Source organism: Lissotriton vulgaris, chromosome 3_1, assembly GCF_964263255.1.
Source record: "Lissotriton vulgaris chromosome 3_1, aLisVul1.2, whole genome shotgun sequence".
NCBI lineage: Eukaryota > Metazoa > Chordata > Amphibia > Caudata > Salamandridae > Lissotriton > Lissotriton vulgaris.
In genome coordinates this window covers 1,314,559,023-1,314,575,299 of record NC_141689.1, presented here as the reverse complement: position 1 = coordinate 1,314,575,299, position 16,277 = coordinate 1,314,559,023, and the positions used below count along the sequence as shown (strand labels likewise).

General features: G+C 43.7%; 1 protein-coding gene across 1 annotated transcript in view; it reads right to left on the bottom strand.

Moving 5' to 3' along the window:
* The window catches only part of CCNG2 (cyclin G2), a 54,513-nt gene extending 38,637 nt beyond the window's left edge, over positions 1-15,876 (bottom strand). Inside the window, exons 1-4 of the mRNA XM_086961796.1 lie at positions 15,685-15,876; positions 5,900-6,043; positions 4,042-4,179; positions 2,886-3,136 (exon numbers count right to left, since the gene is read on the bottom strand). Coding sequence (XP_086817922.1) covers positions 2,886-3,136; positions 4,042-4,179; positions 5,900-6,037 — 527 coding nt within the window. The 5' untranslated portion in view covers positions 6,038-6,043; positions 15,685-15,876. The remainder of the gene's footprint in view (positions 1-2,885; positions 3,137-4,041; positions 4,180-5,899; positions 6,044-15,684) is intronic.
* Positions 15,877-16,277: the final 401 nt, after the last annotated feature.

Below are 16,277 nucleotides of genomic sequence, written 5' to 3'. Positions count from 1 at the left end.
AATAAAAATAAAAAAGTATTTTCAAAGTGTTGGTCAATGTAGGTCCACCCTCAGACTTCTAATGACCTTAGCCAATGGTGAAATTGTCTTGTATGTTGTTTTTTTTTTAAATCTGTTGTGCGACCTCATAAGTCTATGTGATCTTAAAATTATTTTAATATATATTGTTAGGTTTTAACCTTTTCACTATTGCTTGACCTGTTATGAATTACATTTGATGTAATACTGTTCGTGCTTTTACGATAGACTTTTCTGCAGAGTCTGAAACATCTATACATGAATTCTCGCCATAGCAATAAAATTGATAATGTGTCCCCGTTTTTTGGTCTTCTTTTAACCAACAGTAGACTGGACAGTAATTAAAAACTATACCAATGAAAATGAAGGCAGGAGTCGATGTAGATCGTGAATGAAAATGGAAAGAACTGGGAAATTATTTGCGAACTAGTCAGGCCAGGGAGGAAAGATCATAGCATGATCAAGCTATTTAGAAAGTGCAGATGCTCCGGAAAGAGTCCGCACTGGCGAGAAAGTCAACAGGACCACATCCCTAAGAGATGGTATTTCCGATTCTAAGTGCAGAGCCTCAAAACAGCCACAAATTATATATATATATATATATATATATATATATTTTTTTTTTTAATAGACTGAATCTAAAGTCTGCATGGATCAAATAAAGCTAGCTACACCTCCCCAACAACTAATCTGGATATGTTGGAGAACAGTTCAAAGATCCACCATGTTAAAGGGTCAGCAAAGCAGCTTCCTCCAAAAGGGAGCCTCTGGATGTTACTGGAGTAGATGGCATTCCAAGTGATGGAGCCAGTTATAAGATGCCAATTCTAAAATAGATCTTTTTTTTAATGATGGAAAAACACTGAGAAATAACTTATTGGGCAAATCTGGTGTCAATTTGCATGTACTTTGCAAACATGGCAAATTAAACAAGTATGCTTTAATCGTGCCTCCTAATCTCTGCAAGCACAAAAAAAGGGCACCGTGGACACCAGATTTCCGCCATGTTTATACACATCTTCCTAAACTTTATTTTTAAATCCTATGTTGGGAGTTAAAGCAAATGAATGTAGTGTTTGTAAGCCTAATGCTCTGAGTAGGTCTGATATCAGGATGGTTTTTCTGATAGATTTGGACTACTTTGGTTTCAGATTTTCTTTTGAAACCAGATTTATCTGGTGATCATCCAACAGTCTATGGTCTTTCAGGGTTGCCCTCCACAACTTACAACACAATTATTATTTTTTTAATAGCTCTTGGTTTTATCACAGTCAAAGCAAACAATCGTACAGTTGGTGCAATATTATGTGTAACAGATCAGTACACCATTTGGAGGTATGGCTATTAAAAGTTCTCATTAGTAAGATAGAGCTACAAAGTAGATTCATACATGAATAAATCAGTAAGTAGCCCATATAGCAATTATTACATACTAGGATAGCCATCACAGGAATCAAGGCACGAATAATCAATTAGACATAGCGAAAACTAGCAACACAGTCATTAAGTTCTGCATCCAGATTACAGCTCTCAAGTTCACTTCCAAAGGTGCTAAAATATTATCCAGTTAACCCTTACCGTACAAACTTCCCTGACACAAAATCAGTCATACAAGTTAACAGTAGATGTTTTAAAGTATCACATTATGTTAAGGGGGCATCTTGTCAGAGCAGTGTGGCGCCTATTCTGTGACCATTGCTCCCTTCAGTCTTGGTTTTATTAGAACATTGGAATGTTGGAGCTCCTTTGAAAACAATTGAGTGCTCTGGGCTTATAATGGCTGGTATAAGCCTGGAGCTCCAACATTCCAATGTTTCTTTGTTCACAGCTCTGTCTGTAAACAAAGGCTCCAGGGAGCCTGAGGGGATTCCATTCCCCTCACGCTCCCAAAAGGCTTTGTTTTTTTGTGTTAGAACATTCAGTCCTCTAGTGACATAATGTTCTAATAGCCTTATAGCCCGCCGTAGAGGGCTATACCGCTATTAAAGGCCCTCTCCCTTGTTAAAGGCCCTCGCCTTCGGCTCGGGGCCTTTAACGCTGGAGAGGGCCTTTAATAGCCGGTAAAGCCCTCTACGGCGGGCTATAGTAAAAGGGCCAATACTTTTATTTCTGGAGCAGTCCGTTTTAACAGATTCACAGTCATTTTCCAGTTGTGGGAGCAGCCACGGTCTTCACTGCATTGCATTATGTTTACGATCAGTAATGCCAAATGAATAAATGTACATACAATGGATAACTATAATGCATGTAATTTGTCCATTTCCATTGAACGTCTTATCACTCTTGCTGCTGTTTGCAGAGTCAGCAGTGTAAGTAAACCTCTCATGAATTTAATCAAAATTCATTGCCATCATCTTGTGATGGGTGAAATGACAAGGGTATATTTGGAAACTACCACAGATTCCTTTTGTCGTATTTGACAGGTACACTGTTACACCTCATTAAATCATCGCCTCAAGTGTAACAGCATAATTAGGAGAGCAACAAACGGTCAATTGCTGGGGGCCATATGGGAGACTTGTATGGTCGAAAACCCTCAAACATTAAGCAAAACTGCACTACTGGATTGCTTGTTTACGGAAAGATGCTTTCAAATTCAACCTTCCGTTTATAGGTAGGTGAAAACAATAACATGTATGAATTGAACACAACTTTCCAAAGTTTAAGGGAACAATTACAGCAGCAATTTTTGAAACAAGAAACGGTCTGCTCAGACATCCTTTCAGCCTGTCAAACGACTGAAAGCACTTTATTTGAACTACTGAAACTATATTGGAGTAGTTATTTTTTTCCTGAACAGTTTCAGTGGTAAAAACAAAAAACCTACTTAACTGCTGTGTAATTCTACTAAATAAACCAAGACTCACCTTTCTGAGGTATGGTAAAGAACAATAGTATGGTACAGGTGCAAAAAAGTTAAGGCAGTAGTAGCTTTGAATTCAAAGTGCAGTTTTTCTGAAATGATTTTCTCCATCCTCTTCATGTCCGATGCAGTACATTTACATTGGCTGATACGAATGAGGTCATGGATGGACGGGATATCGCATTTCTGCTCAATAACCTGAGCAGCCAACTGAAAGCAGCAAACGCCAATGCAGGATAAGTGTTTTGGCTTCACCTGGAAAAGGTTAAACATGAGATGGTTAAACTAACGCTTAAAACAGTAAGAGCACAAGAGCAACAAAAAGAGGCAGCTTCAGTTATATAAAAGAAGGATTATGCGATGTCTGCTAAAAAACGCTTGCCTAGTTACCAGAAACCTACACCACGCCAGGCACAAAATTAGCAAGCACTTGTGAAACTTTTTCGCTGGCATTAGCAATTAGAGGATAACTAGCTGGCTTTTTTTTTTTTATCTAGTTCCGTGGCTTCAGAATTTTAAGTGCAATTCGGTACTTATAACATGCATCTATGAGCTACTCCTTTCATAGTACCATTAAAGCTAGAAACCTCCATTACGTTGTGCCACTCTCAGCGCTGCAATCGCACAAGCTGTGGCATTACCTAGTTAATTGACAGGAAGTGTTTTTTATTAAAGTACCTGGGAAAGTTGCTTCCAGCAAACCCTAAGTATCCACCCACGGCGGCAAATTACGTTTCCCACCTCCAGAATCCTATTTATGCACATTAGATGGTCCCCACTACCCCTCTCAGCCCCATCCTTGGCGGGGGCTATAAACAATCAAATAGATGCTCAACAGATCTGATACCTCGCCATCTCAGAATGATGAATGCTTAAGTTTAGAAGGCATGACTAGACGCAGTACAAATGTAACCAATGCCTTAGGCATCAAACCGTAGCCGAAATATAGGATATTACAATGCTGGTTTCCAAAATTGACCCCTGAGCAAATCTGAATTCTCAATATGCTATTTGCTCTGGTTAAGAGTGGCCTATTCATTACTGTTGAAGCAGAACAGGAAACGGAAATGCAGTTACATTTGAAGCATAAGCATCCATTCCATGGACAAAAAAAAGGGATCATTAACAGAAAGGATTTAAAAAGGCTAGCTGTCAAGTACCTTCATGAGGGCCAAAAATCTGTCCAGAATGTTTATAGCAATAACAAAAGTTTCGGTTTGAAGGCCAAAAAAGTGTGTTAGGGTCCACAAATCTTCAACTTTCGCATTTCTCAACCTTGGACAAATAGTTGCATCATTCTACAAGAAAAAAAAATATTTATATTAACACCACATGGCTTTAAAGAGCATAAGATTGGTATGACTCACACGGTATACATCACAACACTTCTCAAACGGCTGCGTGTGCTTACTGTGGGAGATGGAAAACATTGAGTGTTGGTATGGCAATGTTGTAAAGCGTTATTTAGTAACTTTGTACTTCTATTAACAAAGTGCACTGTGAAGCGAGCACTCCACATACGATCTCCTCTCTTCTTAATCAGAAAACCTTTACTAGCTTAGTTTGACATCTTTCATTTTATTTACTCCACACATTGGAAATCGCTCGGTTTAGGTAGACAAATACTTTATTGCGTTTCAAATTGCTTTTTCATTACAACCACCGCATTGCTGTGCGCTCATCCTCCTCACAACACAACTCGTAAGCCACCTTAGTGGCCAGAATTTGGTTCAGCACACACATTTTCAACTCCACAAAGCTCCAAGAACACACTTTCCAATGCGGCCTTCGCTGAACATACAGTTAAGTAAAGTGCCAAACGTCATCCTTTCTCTCTCTCGCTCCATTTGCCCTCAAATGAGCTCTCCCTCCTTTGCATGGACACATCGGGATTGTAGATTCTGGTTCAGACGTTTGGAATGGGGCCGTTGCACGTCGCATTAGCTCTGTTAATCGCCACTGCTACCTACATTTACAAAGCCTTGTAAACCTGGGTTTGTGCCTAAATGGTGCGCCTACCTAAGAGGCGTGTGAGGAGAAATTGCTTTATTTCTCTTTGTTACTTCCTTTGCATGGGAGGTTCACTCTGAAATAGACACAGAAAGAAATAGCACACAGAAAGATATAGGCCTGCACAAAACAATCCTGCACGTAATGTAGGATCCTTTGCAGCACGGTGCGACGGGCCTGCATAAGAGCTAGGCAGCCTCAAGCTCCGGCGCAATGAGAAAGATGAAGTGCGCAATATCTTGGTAAATATGGAGCCCTAAAGCTTTCTCCTGTTAGCATAACGCAGAAACATTATTGATGCGTTACATTTTAATAAATAAGCCCCCCAGTATTTTACTTATCCATTTAGCCCAAGTGTATGGAACATACCTGGTCATTTACTTTAACCACACAGGCGAGTTTACAGCTACTTTTTATCATATGGTTTGAGGTTTGCTCGGAGGGGCACTAAGTTCAATTTATCAGACGGGTCCGGAGAATCCTCCGTATGAAACTGTATTCCTACATTGCTCTCTAAACATTAACTCGACTGCTGTATTAGGTTTTATTCATAACTTTAAATTCTCATGGAGTTTTTGTAAAATCCTGTTCTGGCAAGTAATGCCTGAATCAATTGGCCCAATTAAGACAATATAATTTCTAATCCGTATTCCTACACAGGTAGAATATTACTCGGACCATCATTCAGCCTAACTTAACAGACCCTAGATGACTATCCCCGGAAGGCCCACACCCGCTATGGGGCCAGATTTCACAATATCAAGAGCCGGTATCATATTTTTAGGACATCACACAGACTGGTCATCTGACGGAATGTCACAGAAACATGACTGACCCAATATTGCACTGATGGAGGCACTTTAGCCCATGAGCAATGATTGCTAAGCAAGTACTGTGTGTACAAGAACCAGAATCTCAGACCTTTGAAAACATTTCCACAAAACTAATATACGTCAGAAAGTAACAATGCAACTGGTGGGGAAGGGAGGTAGGGGAGACACTGCTCACCTCGGAAGTGGCTTCAATAAGGTTAAGGCCTTTTTCCCTAGGTTGGTACCGTGATTCCTGCTCCAATTGAAGATTTAACTGCTTGAGTAAGCGGAAGGTTTCATTAGTCTTCGGTTCCACAGCCCCCAAATCCTTCATTTTCTCCTAAAAAAAAAATTAAGGTAATCTACGAATGAACATAACAATCTTGCAGGAACAAAGCACGATATTAAAAGACTATATTCATTTACGATATAACACAGCCTAGGAAAAACAACGATTCATGAAGTAAATTAGAATGACATTTATCAAGTTCAAGAACCAACTTACAGAATAAAGGGGTGCATACATACAAAGAACATAACAGAATGTTAAGGAACGCAAGCACCCACACTAACATTTACAGGCCAGATATACATAAGCACCAATTTAGACAACATATTACAAAGAATGATGCAAAATAGGAGCTTCACAGTGACAACCCTGTAACTCCCAGTGGAAGCTAACCGGAGGAACCAATGCTCCGTTTTTGGTCTGTTTTTCTTTCAAACTCACGATACTGCGCCTGCACAAAGAAGGTGAAATGTCATAATAAAACCCCATAACAGAACGGGGGAAAATGTGTGAATCGGTGTGGCGCAAATTCCTGAATGTCATGCCAATAAAATATAACGAGAGAAAGAGAGGGCCCGATCCTGCCGATTTTACCATTTACTGTAGGAACGGTAACAGGCACGCAGAGGCTAGTATGCTCTGCGGTTGAAGCCCAAATTACCACATCCCTTTAGTAGGAATGCAGGTACACTGCATGCTGTGTTTTGTGGATTATGCGTGTTTATGATCATATTTGGTGAGGTGTTTTATTTACTACATGCTGCATACGAATCAGAGCAGCAGAAGGATAAAAGTTGTACACTCAAACGGATAGTAAAAAAATTATTATAAATAGAATATGCTCCATGGGAGGGATCAAGATAACAAAAGCCACCGAATAAGCAAGAAAGCAAATAAGTGACAAAGTCTATTAATAGAAAGCAAATGGCTCTTCCACTGCCCATTGGGAGCAATGGCATAGCCCACAAGGTTTCCAACAACACAGCTGAAAGCAGTCTGTTAAAAGAAGAATGATGCGTAGACCAGGTGATGTAGATAATAAGATCTCCATTTTATTCACCGTCTGTTGGAAAGGTGTGTTTTTACTGGGGGGGTGGGGGGAATCGTTTGAACAGAACAGACTTCAAATGCATATGGACCAGATTAAAGTCCCATTACAACAAGTTACAGCAATTTGAATAACATTTTAAAAAGTCACATTACAACTAATGACAAACCATATGGGCTGATAAGTCAACTTTAAGTAGGCCAAAAGGTAACCGTAAACCATGCCCAAGGTAACACTTTGCTATGCAGGAGACAGAACAAACAAATCAGGTAGAGGGTCAATCTGGTATGTGCCGCAACAATCCACAAATTTGTCCCAATCAGACACATATGGCGTTTGTTGATGGCCGCCTGCCTGCCAAGATTACATCAACTAGCTCTGGAGGACCTGACTCTACAAACATGAAGACGAAGATTGTGAACACATGCTGAACCAAAGTTTGTTAAAATATCTGGTCTCCTCAGAGGAGCAGCCTGATCAAAGGACATATATTCATCCTCAGGCGTGCTGAATACCACACTCTAAATGCCCAATCCAGAGGAACTGGGATGACTTGGGCCGTCAGTCCTGATCTTCTTGAGAAGTGGGGAAAGACGGGGAAAAAAAAAAAAAATTCGGTAGAACTGTGTAGAGAAGTTCTAAGTTCCACCCAAGTCGAAACGCTTCTCCAAGCAAGATACATCTTGGAAAATCTAACGCACAGAAGCGCTGACTTTGTGCCTTCATGGCAGAGGCAAGGTTTTTCTTTCGTCCCTTACGTGCAAGAGGACTTGCGTCACCTCGTGGTTTTTAACCACCACTTGTGATCCCCTAGGAACAGACGGCCTGGTATTGAAAGAGTATCAGGTAGTTTGCCATCAAGAAACGTCCCTGGCAGGCAAGCCATTTTTAGAGATGCAACACCTCCTTGCACAGGGTCTAGGACCCCAACAGGCTCAGTTTGTTGCAATACCACATGATGTGCAGTCTGAATACCTGAACCAGCCTCCCAGTGATGGACAGAAGGAAGGCCGGGAATCCATCTGAGACCAGAGGCCTCTGATGAGAGAGCGAGATAGATATATTCACTGAGAAAATCAAAGGTTAAAGGGACGTTCTAGTTAGGCTGACATTTCACTCGTACAAAACCGGAGAAATTCAGCAGTTATAGTTAGCTGAGCTAACTATAACTCATGCCCATGCAATGCACGCCTTACGACCTCACATTTTACATCACTCATGACATGGCATGGCCAGTGACATCACTCCTGACATCCACAGAATCTGACACACCCACTCACACCCCAATATAAACTTTCATACACCCACTCCAATTTCCACACTAGCATTCTCAAAACCATTGACACCCCCAACCTGTACTTACACACCCAGTCGCGGATTCATATGACTACACACACATCTACTCTGTCACCTATACAGCCACACATGCACCAACTCACTCGCTAATAAAGGCATTGATATATCCACCCTTACAGGCACTCACACAATGTCAATCAATCACAGAGCTACTCACACACCTACTGACTCACTCATAAAGTCAATTACACAGCCTCTTACTCACTTATTCATAGATACTAACAAACACACTCACCCATACAGCCACTCTTGTAATCATTCAGTCATATATTCCCAACACGGACCTATACTGCCTCTCACATATGCAGTTACTCACCCATATACAACTGCCACATCCGTTCATTCACCAATACAGCCATACACACACTCAAGTCACCCATACCGCCACTCACAAATGCACCCACTAACCCATACAGTCACTGACTTACCAACTCACTCATCCATGCAGGCAGTCACACACACTAATACAAGTACTCAGTCACCAATGACCCATACAGCTACAAACCAACCCATACAGCCACGACACCAACTGACTCACCTAGGACACTGTATCACTCAGCGCGCCGTCCCTGCAGTCGGGACTGTCCGTTTCCAGTGCGATGTCACTGCAGCGAGCAAGACTGTCGGTTTCCAGTGCGATGTCACTGCAGCGAGCGAGACGAGAAACAGGGGGGGGGTACGAAAAAGCAAGCGGGACGAGGAACGGGGGTGGGAGTCCGAAAAAGCAAGCAGGACAAGGAACAGGGGTGGGGCGAAAAGCGAGCAGAACGAGGAACAGGGGGGGGGGGGGGGGGGGCAGAAAAGCAAGCACTCGCCTACTGCGGAGGAGGACTCTGCGACTTTTTCTGGCGGCGGTCGGGCAGAATGTTATAAGAAAAGCGCCGCCATTTTCGCATTTGGGGGCGTGGTTTTTGCAGTTGAGTGACGGATGACGTCACAGAGTTAAAACCTGCAAAAAAACACACCCCCGAATCAGAAAAAGACTGTGTAGGAAGGTGGATACCTGACTATGGTTACCCCAGATTTTTTGCCTAGTGTTTAGCTGGTTTTCGACTTAGTTGGCCTGGGATCCTGCTAATCAGGCCCCAGGCTATCTGCTCTCTCTTTAAAATGGACTCCAGGTACATCTCCAATTAGATACTGGGTCACCTTATGAGCCCCTGTACAGTGTACTATAGGTACCCAGGGCATAGGTGCATCCAAGGCCTACCAAGGGCTGCAGCATGTATTATGCCACCCCTGGCTGGCCACCCAAATTGACAACTGGCTGATCACTCAGCTGGGGCAAGGTGGAGTTATCACCCTTTGCTTTAGATATAGTATACCTATATCTAACCTTATATCTAGACACATATACACCTATAAGTCACTCCTATGGCAGGCCTTAACAATCCTGGAGAAAAACACAACAAATTGCCCGCCCCTCCTTATTTATTGTAACGAAATTAATCAAATCAAGACCAAACTAATACTCAATTTCGTTCGATCAGGTACCTTGATTTGTACCACTTGATTTTTATTTTTAGCAAAATTTCAAACGTGCTTTAGGCAGAAAAAGGGTACACCTTATGTAGCACGCGCAGTCATCTGCTTCCGCACTCATTCAGACGGCTCCCGACTTCACGCGGAAGCAGACGACATGCGCGCTCGGCAAGAATCAACTAAAAACGTACAGCGTATACAATCTGGACCGCCATTCGCGTATACTCACCAGAGAGCCACAAAACAGGGATTGAGTGAGTCACGAAGACCACGAATAAACAAAGATAATCAACACACGTAAGCCGTGAGCGGCACGACCATCCGAGCAGGACTACATAACACTAGAAATGAGGAGCAGCAGCAGTTAAACATGGCCGTACGGGCGGACTAAATACCACACGCCCCCCTCCCCAGTTGGGAAGCTTGAGAATACACCGCTTCTCTTCTGATTGAAGAACACAGATTATTCATAAGGCCCTGATCGGGAACCCCTTTGGCCCTAACTCGAAACGCGTCAGCATTTCAACGGGAACAGAGTAATATATTGAGTACACATTAGGATTAATGAAATAGTTCTCAATGTTCCTGGGCTTTTGACATTGTCTTATGATAAGCCATGAAATTGATGTTTGTTTGAAAATGATAATTGTAATGTTTATTATTTAAATATTTGTTGGATGTTCTTTTCCAATTTTGTGAATAATTCTTTTGTTTTATATGTAATGTATGAAATGTGTATATATATATACACACACATATGTGCTACATGATAAGGTGTACCCTTTTTCTGCCTAACACGTTTGAAATTTTGCTAAAAATAAAAAATCAAGTGGTACAAATCAAGGTACCTGATCAAACTAAATTGAGTATTAGTTTGGTCTTGATTTGATTAATTTCGTTACAATAAATAAAGGAGGGGCGGGCAATTTGTGGTGTTTTTCTCTGATTGCAAAAGGTCCAGCCGGCCCCTGTCCCGTCAAGGACCTAACTCCCTTGATTAACAATCCTGGAAGCAGAGTGCTTGGTTTTATATGAGATGGTGCTCTAGCATGAGCTGAGTCTGTCTGCGGCTTTCGGAACCATGTCCTTATAGCTGTTCTAGGATATTGCCATACCATATACTATTAAGTGCATTATGAACCTCGCGGTTAAATGCGAACTCTGGTTTGGCTTTATCAAAACATGTCGAGTAAGGTGTAATACGCCCCCCTCGCCAGTTCTGGCGACGGGGGTAGCATTCCACCCTTCTAGAGGGAGAAGACCTGTTCCTACTATTCCCGGTTAAAGTTAACCAGAGCCTCAGCATCACAAAATGGATGCTGCTGCCACAGACAAATCTGACCTCCTGCTGCTGGGAGTCCTTCCAGCAAGGGAGGCTTGGACAATAGGTTTCCTGCCTTGGGAGGTGCTAGAACCACCCCAGACAGGATGTTGTGTATTGGGACAGGGAGGGCTGAAAGGAATGAGACACTGCCTGGGGCACAGAAGGTGTCCCATGCATGGTCCAGTTCAAACCGGTGCTGGGGCACTCCAGCCCCAGCTCTGGCGCGAAACTGGACAAAGGGAAAGGGGTGTAACCACCCCCTTCCCTGGTACCAAAGATAGGAGGGACCTAGCAGGTAATCCAGCCCCTAAGTTTGGTATATAGGTAGGAGCAGAGTCCCAAGACTTTAGATTAATCCTGACAAACTCTGAAACAAAACTCTGGACCTTCGACGATCTACTTGACGAAGTAGACTGAAGAATCTCCCTTGTGGTCAAGGAGTGACCACCCTGCACAAGCAGGCACCATCCAGCGATCAACGGCTTGCTTTGTCGCCGCCTCCCACCGGAGCCGGAGCACAGAGCCAGACAAGAACCAGACTTCCAGACATCCAACAGCCCGATCCACAGTCCCAGCAAAGCTGAGACCCGTGGAGGAGACGAGAGACGTGGGACCGGCCATCTTGAATTATCTGCGACCTGCTAACTGTGCAGCCCCCGAGGCCTCCTCGAAGCTGTGCATTGGGGATGGAGAAGCCCCAGCCCCGAGCAGCATCTGCACCAAAGATCAGCCCTGCACCCTCCATAAGTTCAGCGTGGGACCCTTTAGCATGTTCCTGCTCGAAGCGTCTGCCGGGCACTTGCCCGTTGGCTAGTGGCCATCTTGGCGACGATCCTTTGAATTTACACTGCTGGTCTGGCTGCTCCAGACTGGCCCTTGCTTCCCTCAAAAGAAGCAGCCCCTCAGACCTTGCTGGTCTGAGTAAGAAGCCAACTTAAGTTTGCTGCGTGGGCTGCCTTTGCCAAGGCTTGTTGACTCCAATCCTGAAGCAGACACGGCCGATAGCGAGAGCCTTCGTGGGACAGTCCGTGCTCGACTCCTGGTCGTCGTCGACACCTCCTGGTCCACGTGGCTGCGGAGACAAGCTTCCCATCAGCACCTGATTGCTTCGCGACATCGCCTGGTTCCTTCCTGGTCACTGGCTAGTGACCCAGACTCTGTCCCCTCTGCTTTCAAGTCCTCCTCATCTTCGATCCACCCTTGGATCCACCCCGACACTTCTCTCCTGGCCGCCTGCAGCATCTTTTCTCCAGGCTCCATAGGATTAGACGACGAAACCCGACACACTTTGACAACTATGCACCCATTTCCTGTGGGTGAGGTGACGCGAGTACTTCGGTGCTCCCGTGGGTATCAACTATCCAACTGTCTAGGTTTCAAGTAACTTTCATAGAGTCCAATCAGAAGTACCCCAAAAGAACTAGTTTGTAACTTGTACGTTCCCATTCATTCTCTATAGTAACCTGCGTGTGTGATTAGACACTGCACAAGCCTGCCGTGGGTCTCCTGCTTCCTAACTCTTGGTAGCTCAGCGTAGCCCCAGCGATTCCCTAGGCCTATTCACTTTTCGTGTAGTGGTCCTTATACCACTATTTTAGTATATGGTTTAGCGTGCCCCTAGGGCCTTATTGTATTTTGTGCAACTTCTTGTGTTCTGATTAAATATCGTGTATTGTGCCTCTGACCTCAAAGAGGTCAGAGGGTTTGTCTAGTAATAAATAACATTTTATATATACACCCTGTGTGGTGTCCTTTTATGTGGTATTAAAGGGGTTACATATGGTAAAACAGCTGGCTTCACATGCCCTCTTGAGTTTAGCCTTGGACTGCTTTGTCCAAGCTACCCCTAGGATAGCTGGTCTACAAGGCTGACTTTACAACCATCACCATAAGGGCTGTTTGGACTGGTGCAAGGTGCTCACTAGAATAGTGAGCATCATATACCAGGCCAACTTCTCACAGACTGGGCTTGAACTGAGTGACGTCCCTCTCCTCCAATGGCTGGCCAGCATTTAGGAGGCCAGCCATTGGAGAAGAGGGGCGGATTCAAGCCCCATTCTCGGAAAACATCAGTTTCTCCCAGCGAGACTGCGCAAGCGCAGCCTTCGCTCAGCGAAACCAAAAAAAGCAGTTATCTGGGGCGGAGCGGCAGAACAATACACGCCATCCAATCGAAAGGATAGTACAGAAGTTTTGCTTCAGGGGAGGAACGAACATAAGAAGTAAAGAAAGCCAGGTAATATGAAAGCAAATGTGACAAGAAAGGAAGCCAATGCATATCAATAGCATACCCAAAGCCCACTCTATTTATAGTAGTGTTCACAACAGGTTTTCGACAAAACAACTTAAATGTAGCCATAGGCAAAACCTACATTGACTGGTCTCGCCAATGCTCAGAGACTGCCACACCATCAAGGCCCTGCTCATGAATAGTAGTCCCAAACTAAATTGGGGCCCGCATGTTTCAAAAAAGAAAGGGGAAGTTGCAAGGGTGAATGCATCAATATTTAATTTTGCATCTAAACTGCGAAAAAAGCCTGCTGGCGCAATGTTGCAAGTATATAATGCCAAATCAATGGCCACAGCAACTTTTGGAAGCGAAATTTGAGGGTATATTCTGGGTGATCAACTTCAGTCTGTGGAGAACATTTTTTTGAAACGTCTACTGCGTCTCTCGCAAGGTACGCCTACTTTAGCTGTCCATGATGTACTAGGGGTCCAGTATGTCAGTGACATTTTTTCCCTCCGCCCACTGTCCTGCAGGTTAAAACTGTGGCTAAACCCTGATATCCCCCTAACGCACATGATTTTAAGAGACTGTCTTTGGACAACTCATCTGGTATACCCTGGCTGAAATATCTTAAGACAAGTTTTTTAAGCCTAGGGCGTGTTGAGTTATTTAAAACTCCTGATCGTATCACCAAGAAGGATGTGGAGGCAATAAAACGGCATTCCTCATGGAAAAGAGAATGATGAGGGAAGCAATAGAGGTTCAGAAACAGAGTGTCAGGACTTATGTTATGTTAAAACAACTCCATATATTGAGCCATATTTAATGGGCTCTCTGGCCTTACACGAGAAATGTCTATTAACTAGATTTCGACTGAATCAATTTTTTTTGCTTGTTAAGCCACAAAAAAATATTTTTAGTAACGAAGCAGCTCCCTGCGGCTGCGACGGACAGTCTCCGCAGGACATGCTGCATTTTATGTTTTTATGTAAATTATATGAATTTCCCCGCAAACGCTATCTGGTGCCGCTTTTAAAGGAACTCAATTTTTACCAGATCAGACCAGCCATGATGTATTTACAATTATTACACAGTGATAGTATCCTTTTTGCATTAGAATCTTTAAAATCAATTGTAAAGTACAAAAAATGTTTGGATCTGTAATGAGTTTAACTAAAACCTTTATGCACTTGTATTTAATACATTTAGCATGATTTGTATTGTTATAAACTGCTGCTAATTTTGTATTTGTGTATTTTGATGATTTTTTCTTTCTTTTGAATTCTGTATTGCTGTATTTTGCACTTTATGGTTTACAAACAAAACCGAAATAAAGTTTGTTTATTATCATCATTATTTTATAGTCCCGTAATCTCAATAGTGCCAGCGACAAAATGCAGTCAATCACGCATGTCCCTTTCACAGGTGAATGTTGGCTGCTTTGACTAATGAAAGCAATGACAAGTCTAAGCGAGACTCTAAGGAGGTGTGACAAAATCCTCCTTATTTACGTATTTGATACTATCGATTTCAAAAGCGGGCATTATACGAATAAGGGGGCATGAACATCATAAGACCCTAACCTCTGCTTTTTAACCTTGAAATCGAGGTGAGCAATCGTAGTGATAACGTTAGGGGTGCGTTGAGAAGGAGGGGCGTCTGTCGTGACGTTTTGATATCCCTAGTGTTCATCACGTCCGCAAAAACAAAGCAAGGGCGGGCGAGGCCCCCTACAGTCTAATACAATGAAATATGTGTCTTTGTGGAGTATAACCGCTGCTCACGAAAAGCGCTCGGAGTCGTGTTTGGAGTTACATAAAACTGCAAAGTGAGATTCCTCCGCTTCACGGAGGCGGTGCCTCTACAACCAAACACCAGTGAGGGGTGGGGCGGTCAGCTGATCAAGCGGTCGTTGTTTACCTCGAAGTCTAGTTAACGACGCAGATAAAAGGGGGTCGCTGACTATCTCGACGAGACTACTCGCCCCGAGACGAGGGCGAGACTCAGCCTTACGGTTACTTGCCAATGGGAGACACACCAACATGTCAGATTTTTACCCAAACACAGCTTCCGCTTCAACGCATCAAACACCTCAGAGGTTCTCCCCAAATGTCAGTAGGACCTCATGACAATGGCGAGCTCGCACCCCAGCCAATCATAAGATAGGAGGTACAGAAAGGAAATCACAACATGAAATATGCAGGTACACCTACTCACATTCCTCCCGCTTAGCCCCCAAAAGCAACTCTCACCTGCTCACGGGGACTCGGCCGCTCCTCCTCCTCCGCCTTTAAATCCGGATGATTTCACAAAATAAACGGATAGCTACGGCGGGTCAGAGCGGCCGGGCCATGCCGGGCTCCCCGCCTCAGAATGCCATGGTTCTAAGTGGGTTGCGCGCTGGGATCACCTCCCACTACGGCAACTGCTGCCCGGATCTAGTCTCTGCCGCTTTGACTTTGCTTGCTTTTGTTTTCCCGTTTCCAAGTTCCAACGCCCAGGGAGCGACGTCAGCAACGCGTAGGGATCCCGGTACTATTACACGCAAAGAGTCCCGAGTTTCAAAGTACAGGTATCCGGACTTTATAGTGCAAACCGTGGAGAGGAATGCAGAGGGGTTTCAGATTAGGCGTCTGCGTCCCGCTGGTAACTTGCGACCCTTCTGTGGACCATCAAACCCACCCTTCCCCAATCACGACTTTAAAGGTCCAAGTTCGAATAGTCTAGTGAAAAAAAAGAACGGAATCTGATTGGTAGCTGTGTCCCGAGTCAAAAAACATATGCTTCTTCTAGCCTGTGATTGGTTTTTGGTCCGAGACCCGACATGCTTTAGGATTGGCTGTTT